The sequence below is a fragment of the Limanda limanda genome, chromosome 3 (genome assembly GCF_963576545.1).
Source record: "Limanda limanda chromosome 3, fLimLim1.1, whole genome shotgun sequence".
Lineage (NCBI taxonomy): Eukaryota > Metazoa > Chordata > Actinopteri > Pleuronectiformes > Pleuronectidae > Limanda > Limanda limanda.
The window spans coordinates 27,819,092-27,839,994 of record NC_083638.1 but is presented as its reverse complement, the minus strand read 5'-3'; the positions used below and the strand labels follow the sequence as shown (position 1 = coordinate 27,839,994).

Genomic DNA, 20,903 nt, shown 5'->3' with positions numbered 1-20,903 from the left:
GTTTCTGGTCACTGGTCAGTGCTGCGGCTTCGGCAGCCAGACATAAAACAAAGGGTCCCTCTGCAGCTTCTGCAGTCCAGCGTGCAGTCCATTGTGAATGGAGTGTAGTGTCCACTCAAGCTTCAGAGAACACAATAATACCCATTATTTCCTTTGATTGGGCAACAGCAAAACCAGGGTTCTTCTGCTACTGGCAGTCACAGAATGACTAATACCCAAAATACTGCTAGACACTCCACAACGGAATCTAAGTAACACCCCACAAGAATCATGGATCTCCTAATAAAGACATTGTTTGGCTCAACAATTACAATGCGCTTGACGTAGTGGATGACGACTGCTATACCTCACTCTAATAAGAATACAAAAAAGTGGCTTCCCTTGATATTAACTTTTTTTATTTTTTTGTCTTTTTAAACACTTGTTTCTAAAAGCCAGCAAATCCCCTAGCGTTTAATAGACAAGTATGTGGACAGAAAAAGGAAATCTCAAAGGTCTTTTTTTCTAACAAACCAAAGGTCAGGTCTCGCGGTCACTCTCGCCCACTGAGTAGAGCTCCCCAAGTCTTCTGAAGCGTGGACCCCACTCTCTAAGATAGTCATAGTTCTGGTCTGAGTCTGATGATGCCGTCTCCAGTGAGCTGAGGGAGCCAGCAATGGATCCACGGCCCTCGTATCCATAGATCTGTATGGAGTCATATGGCGGTGCTGTGGCGTCATTATCTGCCTCGTGGAGCCGCACGTTGATGAATTCATCCACATCCACGCCGTTGGGGCCTGAGTGCTGCCCAGCTCGGGGCATGAACTGCAGGTCGGGCTTGATGTCCTTGCGTGGCAAGTAACCATTGATGCCGTCTGGGTTCTGCAGTGTGGCGATGTCGAAGGCCTCCGTGTCCTCCTCGCCGCCTCCTTCGTCGTCGTAACGGATGATGTTCTCTCTCACATCCTCATCATCCTTGATTATCAAAGGTTCATTCTTGTGTCTCCTCAAGGTGACAAATAGTACTACTATTACTGTGAGAAAGAAAGGCAGAAAAAGGGAAGACAGAAAGATAGAAACAAAGACACAAGGAAGAAGTCCAGGTCAAGCTGTGGATTGTCAGTCTGTACAAATATATGAAGGTCATCATCCACATCTGTAAATGGAATAATTATGAAACAAAAATATACCTCACCTAACAGCAGTATGATGCAGGCCAGGATGGCAATGAGAGCTCCCATACTGAGGCCGATAGGTAAGACGTAGGCCTCCACGTTGCAAGACTGCACAATGCCGTCCTTGCTGCACCCACAGACCCGAATGGTCAGGGTGTTGGTGCTGCTCATTGGTGGATTCCCATTGTCTGTCACAATGATTGGCAGGAAGTACACCTCCTGTTTCTGTCGTCGGAAAGTGTCATGCTTGGCTAGAACACTGATTGAATTGTCTGTTGGAGAGAGGTAAAGACAGAGATGGATTTTGGTGAGAATGTGGTAGAAAGCCATTCATATTCATGGTGGCAACACACTGAAGTCCCATATGTTAAATTGTGTGAAGATCAGTGCAGGATGAGGCTAAACTCATTTCACATCAATCGTCACTAAGGGTTTTTAGCCTTCTCGTATAGTAGATGGATTTTAGCCACCTTCTCTTTTTCTTGACAACCCAATTTGGAAATTCCGAAGAAAGGCATGTCCGATTTTGCGCTGCCCTTTGAAAGCTGGAGAAATGAGGAGACCATGGCAGGCGACACTGACTTAGGAGATGGCACATGTCGACCCAGAAAGGTGCCAGCTGCTCTTTGATGGCACTTCTGTGAAGCTGTCTGCTCATTAGCCGGCTCTTCTTACCCTGCTCAAATTATCAAACACTTGCATTCCCATAAGATTCTACTCCTGCTGATCTTATGGAAAATGTACAAGATTTCTGATAGTCTAACCTTTGCCTCACAGCAGGTGGTTACAATGTCATGAAGGGAGGAACATGGATCTGCTGATATATACGCTGTGGAGAGACAGGCTATGTTGAAACTGGCCGAGTTCACAGAGCAAACTCAATAGAATGCTTCATGATAAAAAGTTTGCTTTGCACAATCTGTAATTGATGGGAACATAGGCTCAGATTTATTTTCTTACGAGTGCTGCCACAAAGTGGTTCGCTTTGCTTTGCGAGTACCAATGTGTCCCATTTCATTTGGGCCACTCAGTAGTGCAAGTATCAATGACAGTAAAGCGTCAGGGCTTGTCCTCAAATAAGGGTCATCTTCTCTTTTTCTGGCAACTATTGATAATAAAAAAAAATAGAATTAAACATTTCTTGCTACAGCTAGAAAACTGCTATGTCGATAACCTTCAAACAGAATGAACTCACCCCGAGTCTCCAGACTGCTTTTTTACTATCTTTTATATATTAGGGCACATTAACAGTGTTTCATCTAGTGACTGATGGGTTCTGGTGAAAACACTGTGTACATTGAAATATTAATTCTCACCATGAGAAAAGAAAAGGCTCATTTGAATAAGCCTTCTGCTATAAATAATGTAAAATGTGGGAGGCTCCAAATGACAGGAGTGACAGCAGAAGTGACAAAACAGTGTGATAACTTTCCGAACTTCAGAAGTCCCTGAAGATTGTGAGTGACTACACACAGTTAATTTATAAATGCCAAACAAGTAGGACTTAAATGGCACTTATTAACATAATACCAATGGATTGGAAGAAGCATACAAATGCTCACTATTGTTAAGGTGAATTTGAATCAATTACTGCCTACTAATGGATGAATATTACAACCTCTTACCACACTAAGTGTGTCTGATTTCTTTACACCACTCATTGAGTGCATGTGGTAACATCTGCAGTTTTATTGTGCAAGTTCAAATGAAAGTGGCGCAGTTTTCCCTGTGAATGCCAAACATAAACCTGAAATAATTGCTCTCATGTGTTCTTATTTATCAACCACTCAAACAGCTTAAGAGAATGTGCTGATGCCATATCACATATTTCAGCAAGTTGCTTTTCCATTCTAACTCCAAAAGTTTTTCCTTTTTGCAGTCAAACATAATTATAAATCTTAATTTGCCTTCCAAACCTCTGACCAGGAAGGCTGGGTACTTTTTGTATTATTATGTTTTCTTTCGCGACACTAACACAATTAAAGCAAAGCTATGGAAATTGTAACAGAAAAAAAGACTATCCCAATTAAAATGTTATTTGAGTTATAGTGATATTTGCAGGATGTGTGTAGCACCAGACTTTTGGTTCAAAGACTGATTTACAGTACAGACCCAATGTGGTGCCTTCAGGAAACTAAGAAATGTCTCTCTTCTGTCTTTTGGTGCAAATCACAAGCCTATGTGCTGTAAAAGAGACAACACGATTCCACTTCTCCTTCAAAATGAGTCTTATTGGCTTTTAGTACACAGCAGCCACTGCTGCCACAAGTTACAATTACAGGAACATGCAAAAACATGACATTTTTTGCAACATTAGCATTAGTAGGGACGAGTCATTGTCACTGACTCAGTAATGTCAGTGACAGAGCAAAGGTTTGCTGTCACGGGACACAGCAAGGTACTGTCACCCCAGACCAAGACTACAGCTGCAAATCCATTCAGTTTATTGATTTGAACAAGGATTTGCAGGTTTTCATGAAACCTGGTGGAAGAATGTGGAATTGGTCATGCAAGACACCATTACATTTTGGTGTAGACCCTGATCAGGAGTGGCCCCTAGGAATTTGCAGTTTTTTCAAAATTGTCACTGTTTCCCAAAGGACTATATGTTGAAAAAAAAAAAATCTGCCACATTTAGGAAAAAAAAGATATTTGAGTGTGTAGCTTGATTAAAATGTAAAGTTACTGTTGGGCCTCTGCAGAGGTTTTCTCTCTAGTGAGTGCAAATCAAGTCACTTATGAGTTAATTTTTCAATTTATACAAGGGAAATTGTTTAATTTCTGACATTACACTCACTGTTAGTACTCACAATGGAATACTCTCCTGCAGCGCACATGCCAGACTCTTCAATATCTGACGCTGGTCAGAAACTCAGAAAATGTTCCCCCCCGAGGGCAACCCCCTAACCTCTTCATTGTGCGATCCCTACAATTAGATTGATCATCGCAAACAACGTCAGCACACAGAGGTTCACATGCACCTGCTGCTCTTCAATGAAGTGTCTCCCACAGCTGCCCGTTCAGATAGAAATAGACACTGAAGTGCTGGGGGATATGGTACGATGGGCTTCTTTCCTCTGTTTGGTATTATCACTAAGTGGTTGTTCGTGGTATGTAATATACAGAGCTGAACCACAACACATAATTACTTTGGTTTCAGGCAAGTGAAAATGCGACGTTTTTGCTTTTCGAACTAATGTAGAGCTACTTGTGAATCTGTTTGTCAGTATTATCATTTTAGGAAACTATTAAATGTCCTTTAAACAAAAGGGCAGGGTTCAGGCACCCTCTTGTATTTCCATGTTGATCCAGCAAATCTGAGCATGTTATGTCCTTATAGCCTTTCATTTGGACTCAAGATTTTCTGAAAATGTTTTTGTATGTTACAGGAAATAGATTTTATTTTCCTATAATCATCGTTTTATGTCTCAGATGGGGTCTCAGTATACCTAGCCAAGCTATTCTTTGAATTCCCTGCTGTTATTGCACGTCTCCTCCTACTTGCTAATGTACCTATATAAAAAGTTAAAGGTTTTTGTTTTTTTGTCTAAAGATATAGTCAAGTTGATGACCTGATTTTTAAGGACTCCTTCCTCCTCCTGCAGTAAGTTAGCCTGCAGGCTCTGTGTCGAAACAGAAGGCCAGTACCATATGAAGATTTCTTGCCTTGAGCTGAAAACATTACACAACGTCATGATGAGCACACAGCCTGTTCAAAGCATTGTATGGAGAGGGTTGAAGGAGAGTAGGAATTGGATGAACACAAGAGGGAAACGGCAAATAAACCGATGAGAGTATTTAGTAGATAAATTTAGTACCATCTGCCAGGCTGCAACAGCTCGTAGGAAGTCATCCTACATTGAGCTGCAAGACTACCAGGAAAAGCCATTTGGATCCCATTCATTTAGTTTCCCTCAAAACGCACTGGGGAGTAAAAAGAAGCCGGTGTCCAGACAATTTCACATCTGCTAATTGTGAGCTACACTGATCCACCAGATTTCATCTCCAGTACGGCTAACATGCCGCGGGTAAGAGATTGGACTGGAAAGCCATTGGAGAAATTTAGAGAAACTTCAGTCAATCTGCCACAAAAGAGCTGCTGCTGCTCCGTGTTCCTTCTTTCTTTTGTCTCCTACCTTGGTTGTTTTTGATGGTGAAGTTGGGGTTGTTGAGCATCTCCGGGACGAGTCGGTAGTCAAAGTAATGGCCTTGTATCGGGTCGTCTTTGTCCACTGCGCTGACAGTCTGGATCACCTGTGTTGAAAACAGAGAGACCAGGAGATTTACAGAGGAGGATTCAGAGCCATTAGAGGAGGCAGCCTATTCATTACTTTGTTTTTGCCACCCAGGATTGCCTCAGTGTAATACTGGCTGGATCACACCCGATGAAATATATGCCCTATTCATTCCTGGAGTTTGAGATTATTATCAATGAGGTCCTGTCTAGTCTGGCACACTTTCCAGCTCCTGGCTCTATCTGTTAATCTGTCATCATAGGTCTTATCGGGCCGTATGTCTTTATGATTGATTGGAAATTAGAATTCAGGCCCTGCAGGACAGTTTCTCTTTTTTCAGTTCCTCCCTTTTTTTCCCTCCACCTTTCAATAAAGCTCCCTATTGTACGTACGCAGGTCCCCTGAATGAGGTCGATTGATGAGAAGGAGAATGCTAAGTACTTATCCAGGAATTTTGGCTAAGGGACGTATTGTGCCATCTGGAGGAAGACATGAAAGACAGTCTTGAATTATGATCCACTCTGATCAATCCTGACTGCTCTCATTCCCCCTTTGCTCTGCGCACACAGTGTCAGGGGAGGACTGTTGCAGGGAAACAGGACCGCACTCCCACCTCTGTAGTTTCCCAGTGAAATAAATAGGCTATAATTCACTGTGGCCAATCATTAGAGGGGAGGAAAGAGAGTGAAAGAAAGGAAGAGAGAGAGCAGAGGAAAGTGATAGATCACTTACCTGTCCGGGTTTTCCATTTTCACACAGAAAGGCCTCGTATTCAGTGGCAAATTCGGGGGCATTGTCGTTTATGTCCATAACTCTGATGGCAACAATTGCCCTTGATATCTGACTGTGATTTCCTATAATAGATAGATAGATAGATAGATAGATAGATAGATAGATAGATAGATAGATAGATAGATAGATAGATAGATAGATAGATAGATAGATAGATAGATAGATAGATAGATAGATAGATAGATAGATAGATAGATAGATAGATAGATAGATAGATAGATAGATAGATAGATAGATAGATAGATAGATAGATAGATAGATAGATAGATAGATAGATAGATAGATAGATAGATAGATAGATAGATAGATAGATAGATAGATAGATAGATAGAAGAAAAGCAAAAAAGACAAAGATAAAAGACAGTGAGCAAAACATATAACCGGGAGAAAAGTATACAAAAAGAACAAGGTTACGCATGAACTCCCAGGTAAATTCTGTGACCTAGTTTTAATTTCCTTTATTTTCCATCTTTATTTCTCCCTTCATTTCCTGAGCTGATGGGAGGACAGATGATAAGCCACATCAATCTACGTTTCAGCTGGTATCAGCGATGCAAAACAGGATTCGAGTCAACCGAAAAGAAGAGGGAGAGAGAGAAAAAAAATCCATTCAAAGTGCCTTTTGAAAATCCCCTGTACACTGCAATGTTTAAAACATGAGGGTTAAAGCATGCATATTAATGAGTCATTGGTAACTGAAGTCTAAAAAGACAATAAAAGGCTATTTAGTAAGATTAGATTAGTTGATTAGAATTATTCATAGGTGGTAATTGACAGTCCCTTTCGAGAGTCCACATACACTGTTGTATTTATTAATCAGAGGTGCCAGATGCCAACTTTTAAAGCAATTATCAATTAATGTGGACACAACAAGGCTGTGTCACTACGGTGGTAAGGTTTTATGGAGGGCCTTGCAGACACATTATAGGACTTTATATGACATGTGATGACCATAAATACATCGTTTTGATGTTCTGGACATAAACCTATGATCTCCCAAGGAGGGAGGCTCTCATATGGAAAACAGTCGATATTTAATCAAATTAATCTGGATGGCCATAGGGTTTAAAACTGGTTTGAAAACTAAACAGTGTTTAAATGGTCATTATAAAATACAATTTCCTATGATCAATTAAATCAGCTGTTCGAAGACATCATATTTATCGAAGATATCCTAAGAGAAAATTGGAGAGAAAAGAGAAGAGCAAATGGATGTAAACGTATCTGCTTGAAAATGCCATATAACTGTATTTCTCTTACAAGCAAATAGTCATGTTCTATTTTTCTTCTTTTGAATAAAAACAGCACATGCAGACAAGATGTCCCAGGAAACAAAAGACCTCCGGCGGACCTGGCGACGGGTTGAGAAAGAGGTAAGCAGTGAGGGGACTGGAAATTGACAGTCTGATAGACAGCGTAGATGGATTAGGGCAGAGGGAGAGCGCGAGACCGAGTCCAACCTTCTGCAAAAGTGACTTTCCCCCAGCAGCAGCAGACAGGGAATAGAATCTGATTAGTCAGATGTCAACTGATGCGAGGCGGCAGAACGCGTCCCCGTTTGGGTGGCAAATGGCATCGGGACAGAACTGGGGGAACACATATATTCCTCTTCACGCCAGAGAAGACACCGGCTTCCCCTCCCCGCTTGTGAAGAATAGCAAATCTGCCATATTTATTTTGGCAAATTCCTATTAGGTGTTCCCAGAGACGCCACTATCTCCAGCCACAGTTACTTTGCCAAGAGGCATGAAAACACACTTTAAATGTATGGGTGGCAGACATGACAAGGCATCCGGCTTATCAAACGAGACACGTTCAATTCCTCCAACGGGCTGCTACCATGGTGGGATTTGTCTGCGCTGCACGGCCAACAAACAATGTTTGGTCGTTCATTTGTTCTGACAATTAATCTGTGTTTCCTATGATTAAGGAAGGAAAGGGATTGATATAGGAAGAGACAGAGAGACAAGGAGAGAGAGAGAGCGGAAAAAAGGACAGTGGAAAAAGAAGTTCCAAGCTGTGTAAATTTCTATTCCAATAGCCTTAAGGGGTACATTAAGCTTTATCACGACATACAGCCCCCCCGAAACAATCTGTATGCAAATAAAGCCTTACATATGGTTTGAGCTGTTGTATGTGGTGGCTGAAGCTCTGCCGGCAAGATTTTTCTCCGTAGTCAGTGAGTTTTGCGGTTCGCAGATGTTCTTTAATCTGTAATGGATGCTGGCATTGGGGCAATCCACTCCGGAGCATGTCTTTAAAACTGTTTATTTGATACGTCTTAATGTTCTTGCACTTCCACAAATTGACTACTGAGCTGTTTAATTCAATCAAAACTCAGCAAATTAACGTATTTAATGCCTCCCTGGATTCAAATGCTAATTGTTTGTGCCATACTGTTGGAGCGATTAAAAAGGGGGCTGGTTTACAAAGCGCTGCACTGAACAGAGGATTGTGTGCAGCAGGTCAGTGATTCCTTTGACTGAGCCCAACCATGGAGTAGCTCAGAGGAAGAAGATATCGCTACGTGTCCTCCCGCAGCTCTCGATTTTTTAAAACATGCGTGCCAACGAATGTCAGCCGCGCGCCGATTTCCAAAATAGGACATTACAATTCATGAGGAACCATGTGCGCAGCAGGGCGGGAGAGCAGCTTTAGTCTGAGGTTACTTACGGACTTCTGTGGCGGTTACTGTGATGTTGTGCCACATGTCTGTCTCCCGGTCCAGCGGCTTGGCCAGCGTGATCTTCCCGTCGTCCACGTTGATGTTAAACTGGCGCTCCAGGTCCGTGTGCCGATCGATGAAGTATCTGCAAAGACAACAGATCAACTGAAATTTGAGCCAAAACTCGTTTCCCGACGGCGAAAGCATCTTTAGTCGGACCCTCGGGTGCTGTGGCTAACAGACCCACATCCATCAGGAGGAACCTATAGATTAGTGCACATTTAAAGAGTCGGAAATCAATGATCATCATCTGAGGAACAACAGGCTTCACATGAGCAGCAGGGGGCATTAGAGCCCGATTAGGTCCAAGAAGCCCCCCCCCCCCCCCCCCTGTCTCAATCATATTGACGTCCCCTTCCTGCAAAAAAAAAGACCACTCGAACATGTCATGTCAGGGTGAGAGATGGGGTGTTGTTAACCCTGTTTGGGCTCTGTCAACACTCAATGGCTCCCAGAGGCTTTGCATTAATGAGTTAGGACAGCATTGTGTGGAATGGGTGTATGTGTGTGTTTGCGTGTGTGTGTGTGTGTGTGTGTGTGTGTGTGTGTGTGTGTGTGTGTGTGTGTGTGCTGGTGAATGTAATGGAAGTGATTCAGTGACTGTCATGTGTGACCTTGCATAACAGGAGACAAAATGATTGTTATCTTATTGCAATTTATATGTACTTGTCAATAAAGCAGCTCATGTCTGAAATGATTAAAAACTGTTTCAAAGTCAAATTTGAAAAAAAAACATATCTTTTCTTGATTCTATTTCTGTGCGACCCTGCCTGTGACACACTGATTCTTTTTATTACATGTTTTTGGGGACTTGTACGGTCTCGAAAATACGGTGGCAAGACATAAAACTACCCTGTAAGAAACTCCAGCAGCGGGCATGAAATTGGAATGCACATAAAAGGGAATTTTCCGATGCAACTCGGAGCTGTGAAATCGCTCTTTCATGTTGCAACACGCGCAGCGCCAAATTCTTGGGACGAGCCCACACAGAAAGGGAGTTAAAAAAAGAAATCTGTCATTACGGGTCACCTTTGGTTTCACACATTTCATTAGCCTTTATGTGCGGCTGTCACAAACATCCTCCTCGACCAAAACACAAGGACGCTGTGATTCACGTGAGCTAATTACACCCGTGTGGCGCACAAGTGTTTCCATACCTCCAGGACAAACTGTCCCTGTTCCTCTCTCTCTCTCCATCGCGCTCGGTCTGGCTCGCTTTCACATCCTCCCTCACAATCTCTTCCCCTCTTACTCACTAACAGAAACTTTTCTTTTTTCTTTTCCATCCAGCTGGGTCTCGAGCTTCTACCCAATCCAATCACCCCATCCATTTTATTCCTTCTTTTTATGTCAGACCAGACCCTGCTCCCCACACACAGACATCCCTCAGCCACCAGGCGCCCTGCTCACCCCGTCTCCCTCCCTTCCTAACTCTGGGTCCCGCAGTGGAACCGCTCATCCCTATCAGTGCCGACCTGTTGGCAGGAGCCCTGGAGTATTTATATTAGAGAAAGAAGAGCGAGACAGGGAGGAAGGAAAGCCGTACAGAGAGGTGAAAAGGGAGACTAGAGAAAGAGCAACAGAAAAAGACAAAGTCACAACAACAACAATTGATAGGAAGGCGAGTGCTGCTTGGAAGGGAATGAAATAAATAAACCACTGGCCCAGATTCCAATTGTTGGGGAGATGTACCGAGCCGTGACATTTCCATTTTTGAGATGAAATGGTGTAAAATCCTCTAGACGCCGGGCTGGGAGAGGTCCACGAGGACCCCCCCCCCCCCCCCCCCCCCGCCCCCCTCCTTTCTCTTTCTCTCCTGCCCTGCAGACGCAGAGCACTTTCAAGACAGGCAGACAGCAGCAAACCACCTGGGAGCGGCCTCTCTCCTGCAGACAGAGTGGATCCCAGTCAGACTCTGACAGCCTCACGTGGAAGCGGGAGACAGACCCTGAAATGTTCTGCCACCTGTCACTCAAACTGACAGCGTGATGTGAAAAGAATTAAAAGCAAATAAAAAAAAATGATATCCAGCACTGTATACGTGCACAGCGTTTCCTGAGTGTGATGTGTGCAAATGCGTGCGCGTGTCCGTGTGTGTCTGTACTTTTCACGAGCCTTTAAACGTCATTGGACTGACCTCGAGTCTAACAGTTAAACATCACGTAGACTCTGTTTGTGCCAAATATCTCACAGCAGAGTACCTCTGATGCAACTGGCATCTAGGAACAGTCTGCCTCCATAAATAACAAACATAATATGCTGCCCAGAGTGTGTCAGTGTGACATAAAGTCCTCCGTGCATAAAAAAACAAAAGTATAGGCTGTAATCAGTGAGATTGCTCTTCTGTTTTTATTCTTTCATTTATGATTCCATATGACATTGCATTGATGTGGTGTCTGTGCACTGCCTTTGACACAGATGACTTGTCACTCAAACCGGGACCCGGAATTCTTCTCTGTTAGAGTGTTGGTGATCACTTGTGGCCATCGAAGGTTTTCTCATCACATATCGGGTATTAAGTGGTTTTCTCCACTTTCTCACACAATCCATCAAATACCAGAAGTTATGGGGCGTGAGCTGCCGCCCCAATGAGGCTACACGCCGGTGCAGCGGCCCAGTTTGGATTCCGACCTGTGGCCCGGTGCTGCGTGTTGTCCCCCACTTTCTCTGCCCCCCTTTAACCGCTAGGTCTCTCAAAATATAATCCAAAAGCCCCCAAAAAATACATAGTTATAGAAGTTATAGCCGGCATTGCTGTTGTTTCTGGCGCATGTTAATCACACAAAGCAACAGTGAGCATGTGTAAAGTGAGATATGAAGTCTGTTTCCCACTCTCCATTCAACATGTACACACAGATACACAGAAAACAGAGTTTTTGAAAATCTGCACTGGAAATTTGGCATTCTTTGTTGTCCTGACTTAAAACGCTGTTTGCATGTGGACCAGAGACCCAAACGCAGAGGAAAATATCGGTGGAGAATTTTTTTTTATTGATATCTGGCCAGATTGATTAATGTCAGGAAGAGACAACGGCTTCAAATTTGCTTAAAGGAGGCACGAGTGTGATTGCTAACACATTTATCATCAGTTTAAACACCAGCTGTATGTCCTGTATTAAAGTTATAAAAAAACAAGGTAACTTTATAAATGTGTAAACCTCATTGGATCACTGTTATCATGTATAGTAAGAAACGGCTGCATTAGAGGCCAGTGCCAATATGAGTTTCCAGGAGCATGAGATACAATATATGCATTAATAACCCTTCATGTTTTTCTGGTAAAACCACATGAGGAGGTTAAATGAATAACAGTTCGCTACGATTCACATCTGGAAGGTAAAATGCATCATGGGACATGTATTTTTTTTTTTTTTTTTCGGGCTCTCTGCGCTCACAAAAGTTTCAGAAATTGCGGTTCTGACATCGTCTGACAACCCGAGTGAGGTAAGTGACATTAAAGCGAGCACAGCTGTAGCAGTTACCTGGATCAAAACAATGAAAACAACTCAGATTCAGACGAGTGTCAGCCTGCCCGCTAAGCTGCTCGCCCAGGCCCAGGCTGAGAGACGTGTGTGAGGAGCAAGGTTCTGCTGAGTAAGAGCCAGTATCACTGCAAGCGAGAGGTAAAGACTGACCTGATGCAACAGTGTTACACGAACGCTAAATTGTTTATTTCTCAGCCTCTGATGCTGCTCTACGTTTAGGATCTTAGGACCCTAGATGGAGCCAGGACAAAGGCATATACATCCAATGAAAAAAATGATTTGATTCTCAGGTTAACAGTTGCTCTGGTCAACAGGCAGACAGGATGACAGAAAATCCAAACCTTAAAAGACGAAAGAGCTAAACAAAAGCATGAGGTCAAACTGAGGAGAAGAACTGACAAAAAAGGACCAGGAGCACAGAGACCAGATACACAAGGGAGACAGATGTAATTGGACATGGGTGAAACCCATCAGTACGGGGGCAGACGATCGAAAAAGCAGAGAAACTAGACAAAGACAGCAAGTTCAACAACCGACAGATACACAAGGTAAGTATGATCAAGAGGCTGCCGATCACACCAGAAGCTGATAGAAACGGGAAAACATCTAAATAACAAAACATGTTTGTTTAATACAAATTTAAATGAACTCACATTTTAGGAGGATGTGTATCAGTAGCAGACAAGAGTTGATTAAAAAGACTTGGATTGTAAATTACACACTAGGGACGCTGGAAGTCAGTCAGAGTTGAAGTATATATAATATATTCACTTATTACTAATAATTTCAATGAACAACATTTTATATCAAATATTATTTTTTTGGCCATTTTGACCGACAATTACCAACAAAAATTCACGATCCTTTCAGTTCAAGTCATCTTTGTCACATTTGTGCATCACATAGGTTCCACAAAAAATATAACAGTATACAAAATAAAAATTGGTTGATGTTAGGCATGCTACTATGTAGAGAGTTTTAAAAAATGATTTTTGAAAACCCTTTTTCCCTCGTAGCCGCCTCAGCTAATGTGTAGATTCAGTGGAAGCAGATTAACAAAACTCCTGAGCGTATTAAATTGATTAGAGGTGTGTTTCACGGCTTGTAAATTTCCATTTCCATTAGTGAAAATATTCTTTTTCTTCCATTAAACGTTACATTTAAAATTGAGAAAATATGCGTGAAAAATAAAGTCATTAGTGCTCTCTGGTGGTGAAATTCTAAAAGTAAAATAAATAAATAAAATAAAATAAATGTTTTTTATACATTTCTTTTTATTGACTAGCATATATACTCTCATATTTAAACATTGCACAATATCAACCAAATATATTGCTCAGGTTCCAAAGTACGAACCATTGATTGAACTGCTGTCGCAGTCGTTTCACATATGTGTGATAGCGGGTGCTGGGTTTTGTGTCCGTTAGAGTTAAATATGTGCGATTGTGTGCGTCTGAATGACTGAGTGCCTGTGCAAGCTCGGGAAAGAAGAGGTGAAAAGCTCAAGAACAAGTTGTTTTTTTTTACACAGAGAACAAAATGCCTGTGTGACATTCCCGCTTGTTATTAGGTCAGTAATTCCTCCGGGAGCATCACTGATGTAGAACTAATTTTTGCTGTCCCCTGAATGCTGACCAGTGGTGTTTTAAAGCGACTTTTATTCAGGTTGGATCTCAGGCCTTTTTTAACAGGGCGGTGATTTTCCGTTAGAGTCCGAAGTAAAAAAAAGATTATCAAAAATAAAAAATAGGGGAGTAGGGGCCCCGTGCCTCCCTGACATTAAATTTCCATTAATTCCAAAGCCATCGCTTTTACATGAGTGCTTGTATTACCATGTGCAGTATGTGAGCTGTCAGCTGTGCTAAAACAACATAAGAAAGCCTGCAGAAAGAAACAAGCTTTACCGAATTCTATTACATCCCCACAGATCCAAACAATAAAAAAAAGAAAAGAATAAGGAAAGAGAACAAAGACAAAGCTGTAAACCCCAAAAAATTGTAAAATCTGGCACTGCTTGTCAAATTATCTATATTTTGGAAAAAAGAATAGAGCCACAGCTATTCCATGAAATCCAGCCGTTCGTGCCAGACAGCTCCAGTGACTGCCAGATGTCACATTGCTTTTTATTTGTGATCAGTCAGGTAGAAAACGACAGAACACAGGCTCCAGAGAGAAGCAATACTGACGGAGTAATTCATGGAGTGCACCTGAAATGTTGTTGGTTGGATGAATTAAGTACAGCTAAGGGGCTGTTTGTCTCCAGAGTGCAGAGGACGCGGGAGCCCACCAGAGCATTCGCCCCGAGTGGTTTTTCAACTCAGACTGGTTTGGTCTGGTCCGGCTGGAGGGGCTGATTGAGACGGGAGAGCGATTCTAATCAGAGCGCCCGACTTGAGAGCTTGTCCAGATGGTGATCAGCTCACACTGATGCTGCTATTACTGCCACCACTCCTTCACTTTCGATCTATTCTGCAGCTTGCTTTATGGGAGGCCCTTCTCCTTCCAATTTGTTAACCACCAAGTAGAAGATAAAAGAGAGAAGGAAAAAAAAGGCTGAGAAAAAGGACAGAAGGCGGAAGAGGAAAATTGCAGGATGATTAGTTTAATTTTCAGCTACTACAAGTGTGAAGACCAGCACCCTGCATGTGCTGCAACTGCTGTTTCCTTGACAAACCTTTAACAAATATATATATATATATATATATAAAGGCCTATTACTGATGAAGTTAGCAGTTTCACAGACAGAAGGTGTATTTTCAATAATACAGCATTGTTTATGTATTTAGAGCAGCAGCAATAAGATAGTCATCTAAAATAAAAAAAAACATTTGCAAATGATTGCAAAATCCTGTATTTCTTTCCTATAATTTTTAATAAAAATATATTTGCAGCTTCTCCAGTTGGACGATATGACAATCTTTTTCTTATTTGTATCACATTGTGGTGGTCGACTGACTTTTAAATAAAACATTTTTAGCCTGAAAGAAAATAAAAAACTGTGTTGCCTCAACTAAAGAATTCTTATTTTAGTCCAACTGAAGCAATATCAAGCTTATTTCATTAGAAAATTACTTTTTACAAATTCGTTCAATTACATTTTCTATCCATAGGCTACTGGACTTTTGTTTTTAAGTTACAAAAGTGTCTTTGAACAGTGTGTCAGGTCAAACAAAAGAAAACAACTTTCACTCTGGGAAATTGTGATTTCCACAATTTTCTGAACAAATTATTTATAGAATACTCTACAAGATTGTTCAATAATGCATATAATTGTTAGTTCCCTGTGTGTTCAACAAACTAAGTTTGTAAAGTATAAATATTAGGTTTATTGACTGGCGGAGCTTTACACTGGATTCTCCATTATTTACAACAGTCTTGTGAGCTTGTAAGAGGCCTTATTGTGGCTGCAGCCTTCTGCTGGCCAGTATATGTGCAGGATTAAAATCTTCCAGACTGTAATCATTTTATCACCCGAGAGCTCAGAGTTAAAGCCCGGCCCCAAGTAAAAATCAAACAGTCTTTTGGTGAGGGTGATGCATCATATTAAGCCCCTTCATGACAATAGTTTGTTTCATCTCATCCCCCCACAAAGAACACACTTGACATCTGTGATAGATCACGCTCATTTTGAAGATTTGCAGGGGGGGGGGGGGATTGAGGGTCTGGTAAAAAAAAAAGAGAAAATCACAGATATAAAACAATTTGTTGTGACAAAATGCAAACTGGCAAGTACAAGTCTGGTTGTGTGTGTTATCTCTGGGCAGTTATTTTCGCTGACGATCAGCAGTTTTGACTGGAGCTGGCAGTTTACTAAAGCAACATTCTATTAGTTACTTCTTGTCGTTCGTTGTCTTTCTCTTGGAGAATGAAATTGAAAGTTTGAGAATGCAGCTCTTTAGCACATTTGGAGGGGGGAAAAAAGAGTCTCTATTCTGTTTCAGCAGGGAATTCATTCAGGGCCTGACAGTCACGCAAAGCCCCTGAGCTACAATTCATTCTGAAAATAACAACCCCTCCACAAAATTATAAAATTGGTGATTAAAAGCATAATGAACACAGAGTGTTAAGTGAATGACCTCAGGAGAAATGTGCAATAAAAGGAATGGAGAGAATAAGACTGCCACAAAAAGGCAAATAACCTGGTGCAATGAAACCACCGAAGACTACGTTTGCTCTGTATCTCCCTCAGAACATTTAACAAGTGCCGGGATATGGCAGGATGTTGATATCTGGACAGTTTCCTAGCAGAGAGTTTGTGCGGAGAACATGTCAGCAGGAGGCTGCCGTCTGTATGCACACTCATTCATTATTTAGTCGCATTTTTTTGTCAATAATGATGCACTGAAGGAGGATAACAAGAACGAACACAAACATAACAGCTAACACTGCACATTCAGACGAATAGATGCTATTTTGAGATGATCAAATTTAATGATGCACTGGAGTTAACAAAACTTATTTTCTAAAAGTGGTAACGTTCGCTTTGTCTCTAAAACACTTGCATCGACAAACACGGGAGCGCAGTGACATGATATAAGAATAGAGAGGGGGCAGAAGATGTCATTTGTGAAATAGATGAAACATTTCTCTCTTTAATGGGGGTGGGACATTGTGCAACCTCGGGGCTGAATTCCTCCTGGCAATCTCATCACTAAACATGAGGATGCCACCAGAAAAAAGAAATAAAAAAAGAAAAATAACGCAAAGCGAACCAGCCCTGCTCTACAGCATCAGCCAATCTATGAAACCCAGCCCGCTCCCTGCTCGCCATGCAATTACACACAACCTGTTGAGTGTTGTCCCGGGAATGCGGTCAGCAAGTCGCTGGAGAATTAATGAAATGCCAAGATGGAGGGAGAGAAATTGCCTCTATAACCTATCCTCAAGGTGCCCTTGTGGTATTTCCAAGAATGAGTCACACACAAGAGGAGAAAACAGCAGGTCTGGTAACACAGTGCAGGAGAAAGTTGTGCTGCCTTCAACTCATACTCTTTTGTCTTTTTTTTTTCTCCCCTTTGTACATCTGTGGAAATAAGAGCACTCATCGAGTCACTTCCTCACTGCCAAAGACACAAAGCACAGTCTCCAAAGGTCACAGGCAGGCATAAAGGGATTTAATTGCATGCCTCAGTGTCGAACCTTTTATTAAAACAACTCATTATAGCCTGAAAAGACTAATTTGTTAACCTATTCTCTCCATCACTTCTTAGAGTTACACTAAAGAGCTTTTTTTCCCGTCTCAAGTTCTAGATTGCTCTGGTCAATGAACAGCAAATGGTTAATGAGGGAGAGTGGAGTGGTTCTCAGAAGCTTCACTGTTAACAGCGTTCACACTCATACCTGACAAGGCTCCCCGGGCCGTCCGGATCCCGGGCGGTCACTGTGCCTATGACCGTGTTGATGGGGGCGTTCTCATTCACCTCCAGTACGTAGATGGGTTTGGAGAAGACTGGAGGCTCGTCGGAGTCTTCCACCACGATCTTCACCGTGGCGGTGTCTTTGAAGGGGCCGCTGCTGCCGCTGCTGGGCTCGGTCTGCATGTTGCCGGCCTCCACTCGGAGTGTGTACGCCCTTTTGGTCTCGTAATCTAACGGCTGCATGTGGGGACACACACAGGAACGACACATCACACACATGTAATATACCGAGAAGCTCGTCAGTATGTATTCATAATGCACTCACACTCCTCATGTTTTACTTTACAGAATAAACACTTGAGCAGCTCATAAACTATGATGCTTTGTTATAGATTACAGGGTCACACACATTTTCATGACATTTTAGCGGATCCTGTCACCATGATAACCTTAAATCAGCTTGAGAGACGACAAAAGGAAGAAAGAAGAAGAAATCTTGTGATCTTCTCTAGCTATTTGAGGGATCTGGGTGATCACCAGACAGGAAGGATGTAAGGAAAGACACTTTCAAGTTTCACTCAAGGAAGACCTAGTTATTTTGAAGTTTGACCCTCGATGGGCCTACAGGTAGGGAAGGATCTTGGTCTCTTCTGCTTTGATGGAAAAGAGTCTCAGGCTGGTCCACCATTTTATAACCAACATAAATAAAGTGGGAAAAGTTATGAGATTATTTATTTCTATAAACAGATTCCATATGTGAATATGCAAAGTCTGGAGTCAAAATGTTTCTGGCCTGGAAGCCGTTACATTACTGTTTTAGTTTGACCAATCACGATTGAGCAGTCTTTGGTTGCTCGCAGGTAATTAGACTGTTTGGACTGGGACACAACTACTACTGGCTTTTTGATATATATATAGTGAAAAGCCAAAATGTGACCTGGACCCAAAACACCAACAAAGAGTATTGCTGTTTGTTGTTTGTGTAGAGAGACGTTTGATACAACATCGTTGGACCGTAAACAGTGTACGGAACAAACAGAGTCTCGGCCTGGATACCTGCTGTCTACAGCTGAGGCCCTGAAACAACACTGAAAAGGCCAATGCACACCATTAAAAATACAGTGGCCTGGTGCGTAGGAGTCAGAGAACATGGTGGTGAGAGAAGAGGAAACCAAAACACTGTCCTGTACTTGCAAAAAAACGTTATTAAGTGTACAGCGTTTGGGTCCAGTGGTGCTTCAACCCCCTTTGGTTTACCTGATGAAGGTCCACAGCGCCAAAAAGCTTTACACTTAATAATGTTTTTTTGCAAGTACAGAACAGGGTGAGGGTTTCCTTTTCTCGGAGGCCCCAACATATTGACAGTTGCCACCACAGACCTATTTGTCAGCAGATGATAGGTGATCGATTTTAAGATTACAGTAAAACAATGCTTTGGGAATACACAGTGTGTCTGATATTGTTTCTGAAATGCTTCTATACTTGTTCTTTTTCTTTATGAAACAGGTAACGGAGTATTTTTTACAACTAAATAAGACTTTACGTGGTACCGAACTATTTTCTTTCAAAAATCAGGCCAAGATAATAGTTTAAAGAAGCTGAAACTGTAAAAGGAAACACACTGGGTTTTAATCTTTGGAGACGGAGTTTGTGAAAGACTGTGATCACGTCACGTCAAACAGAAATTATTTGATCATCATTGTGATTTCTAGTCAATTGATCATGATAATTATAATTGTCAGAGCTGCACAACCTGAAAAATATTTCCCAGCTTTTATCGGCATGAAAGAACACAAATCTCGCTGCTAATGCTCTCAGTGACAGCAGATTATCAGAGCTTTCACACAGCTATCACAACCGGCTCGCATTAAATAAATGAGAACAGGTACTTATTCAAAACGATAAAAAAGAAGGTGTAATTTTCCCAAAAGAGGAGTAAAAACATTTTGTGCGGTACATGCGGCTGTGTGACTGACAGATCTGTTTAATCCCTGTTTTCACTCGCTATACAGTCGTATTTCCTTTAAAGATGGCTCGTCATTAATATTTAAGAGAAAGAGGAGAGCCACAATTTTACTCTCTTGGCATCTCCGAGGACACCCCAGACTGTCACAATTTCATTCTGTATCACCTCTGGTCGCTCTCATACTACTAGAATAATGGGATCACAGTCACTTCCACACTCCATAACCAGGATTTATAGGGAAATCAAAAGTGGGCCTTGCCGCTTGAGGGGATGAGGAGCTGGCTTGGGGAAAAAGAAGGACTAAGAGGAGGGAGATGAACAGAACAAGAAATGTATTGAGTTAGTCAAAGAGGGCCAGAGCAAGAGGAGTCGTCCCGGAGGTCCAGCGCTGAGAGCTCTGGGACCAGCCGGGGCAGGTGGGTGGAGGGGCGTCCGGGGGTCCGGCTGTCTCAGCAGTCGGAGGAGGGGGGGGCGGGAGCTGGAGAGACGACCCAGGGCTCTGACTCGCACACTCCCACACTCCTGGCATCAGGACACGAGTAGACAGACCTAAGCCCCTGAAGCCTCTCCAAGCCCCACTCCTCCACGCTCCGAGAAGCTATTGGGAACACTTTCATTATTAACCTCCCCCCCTTCATCTCCTCCTCCCCCTCCTGCTCACTCCTGACACCCAACCCGCCTTCCAATCCTTCCTCTCCTCGCTCTCGCTCTCTCTCTCTCTCGCTCTTTCTCTGATTGCGCTGTGCCGTCTGTGCTGAGAAAGTACAGAGTGTGGCCGGACCGCGAGCCAATGGATTACACTTCAATTCAGAGGGTGGCGGAGAGGAAGAGGCTGTGGAAGTTTGACGCTGGAAAAACTGAGACAATTAACTCACTATTAATAAATAAGATGTATATGCATTTGCTATCTTTTTCTTACTTTCTTCCTCCTGTGCGTTCGTAGTTCCTTCCTTCCTTCCTTCCTTCCTTCCTTCCTTCCTTCCTTCCTTCCTTCCTTCCTTCCTTCCTTCCTTCCTTCCTTCCTTCCTTCCTTCCTTCCTTCCTTCCTTCCTTCCTTCCTTCCTTCCTTCCTTCTTTTGTTCCTTCCTTCCTTCCTTCCTTCCTTCTTTTGTTCCTTCCATCCTTATTTCCTTCCTTCCTTCCTTCCTTCCTTCCTTCCTTCCTTCCTTCCTTCCTTCCTTCCTTCCTT

The 20,903-nt window shown here is 42.4% G+C and overlaps 1 protein-coding gene across 2 annotated transcripts in view; it reads right to left on the bottom strand.

The window, feature by feature from the left end:
* Positions 1-519: 519 nt before the first annotated feature.
* Positions 520-20,903, bottom strand: part of cdh8 (cadherin 8) — an 89,429-nt gene continuing 69,045 nt past the window's right edge. Inside the window, exons 6-11 of one of the 2 annotated variants that reach the window (XM_061068204.1) lie at positions 17,732-17,985; positions 8,855-8,991; positions 6,122-6,243; positions 5,291-5,408; positions 1,175-1,426; positions 520-1,013 (exon numbers count right to left, since the gene is read on the bottom strand). In XM_061068204.1, coding sequence (XP_060924187.1) covers positions 520-1,013; positions 1,175-1,426; positions 5,291-5,408; positions 6,122-6,243; positions 8,855-8,991; positions 17,732-17,985 — 1,377 coding nt within the window. The remainder of the gene's footprint in view (positions 1,014-1,174; positions 1,427-5,290; positions 5,409-6,121; positions 6,244-8,854; positions 8,992-17,731; positions 17,986-20,903) is intronic. The other variant, XM_061068205.1, reaches the window with a different exon arrangement.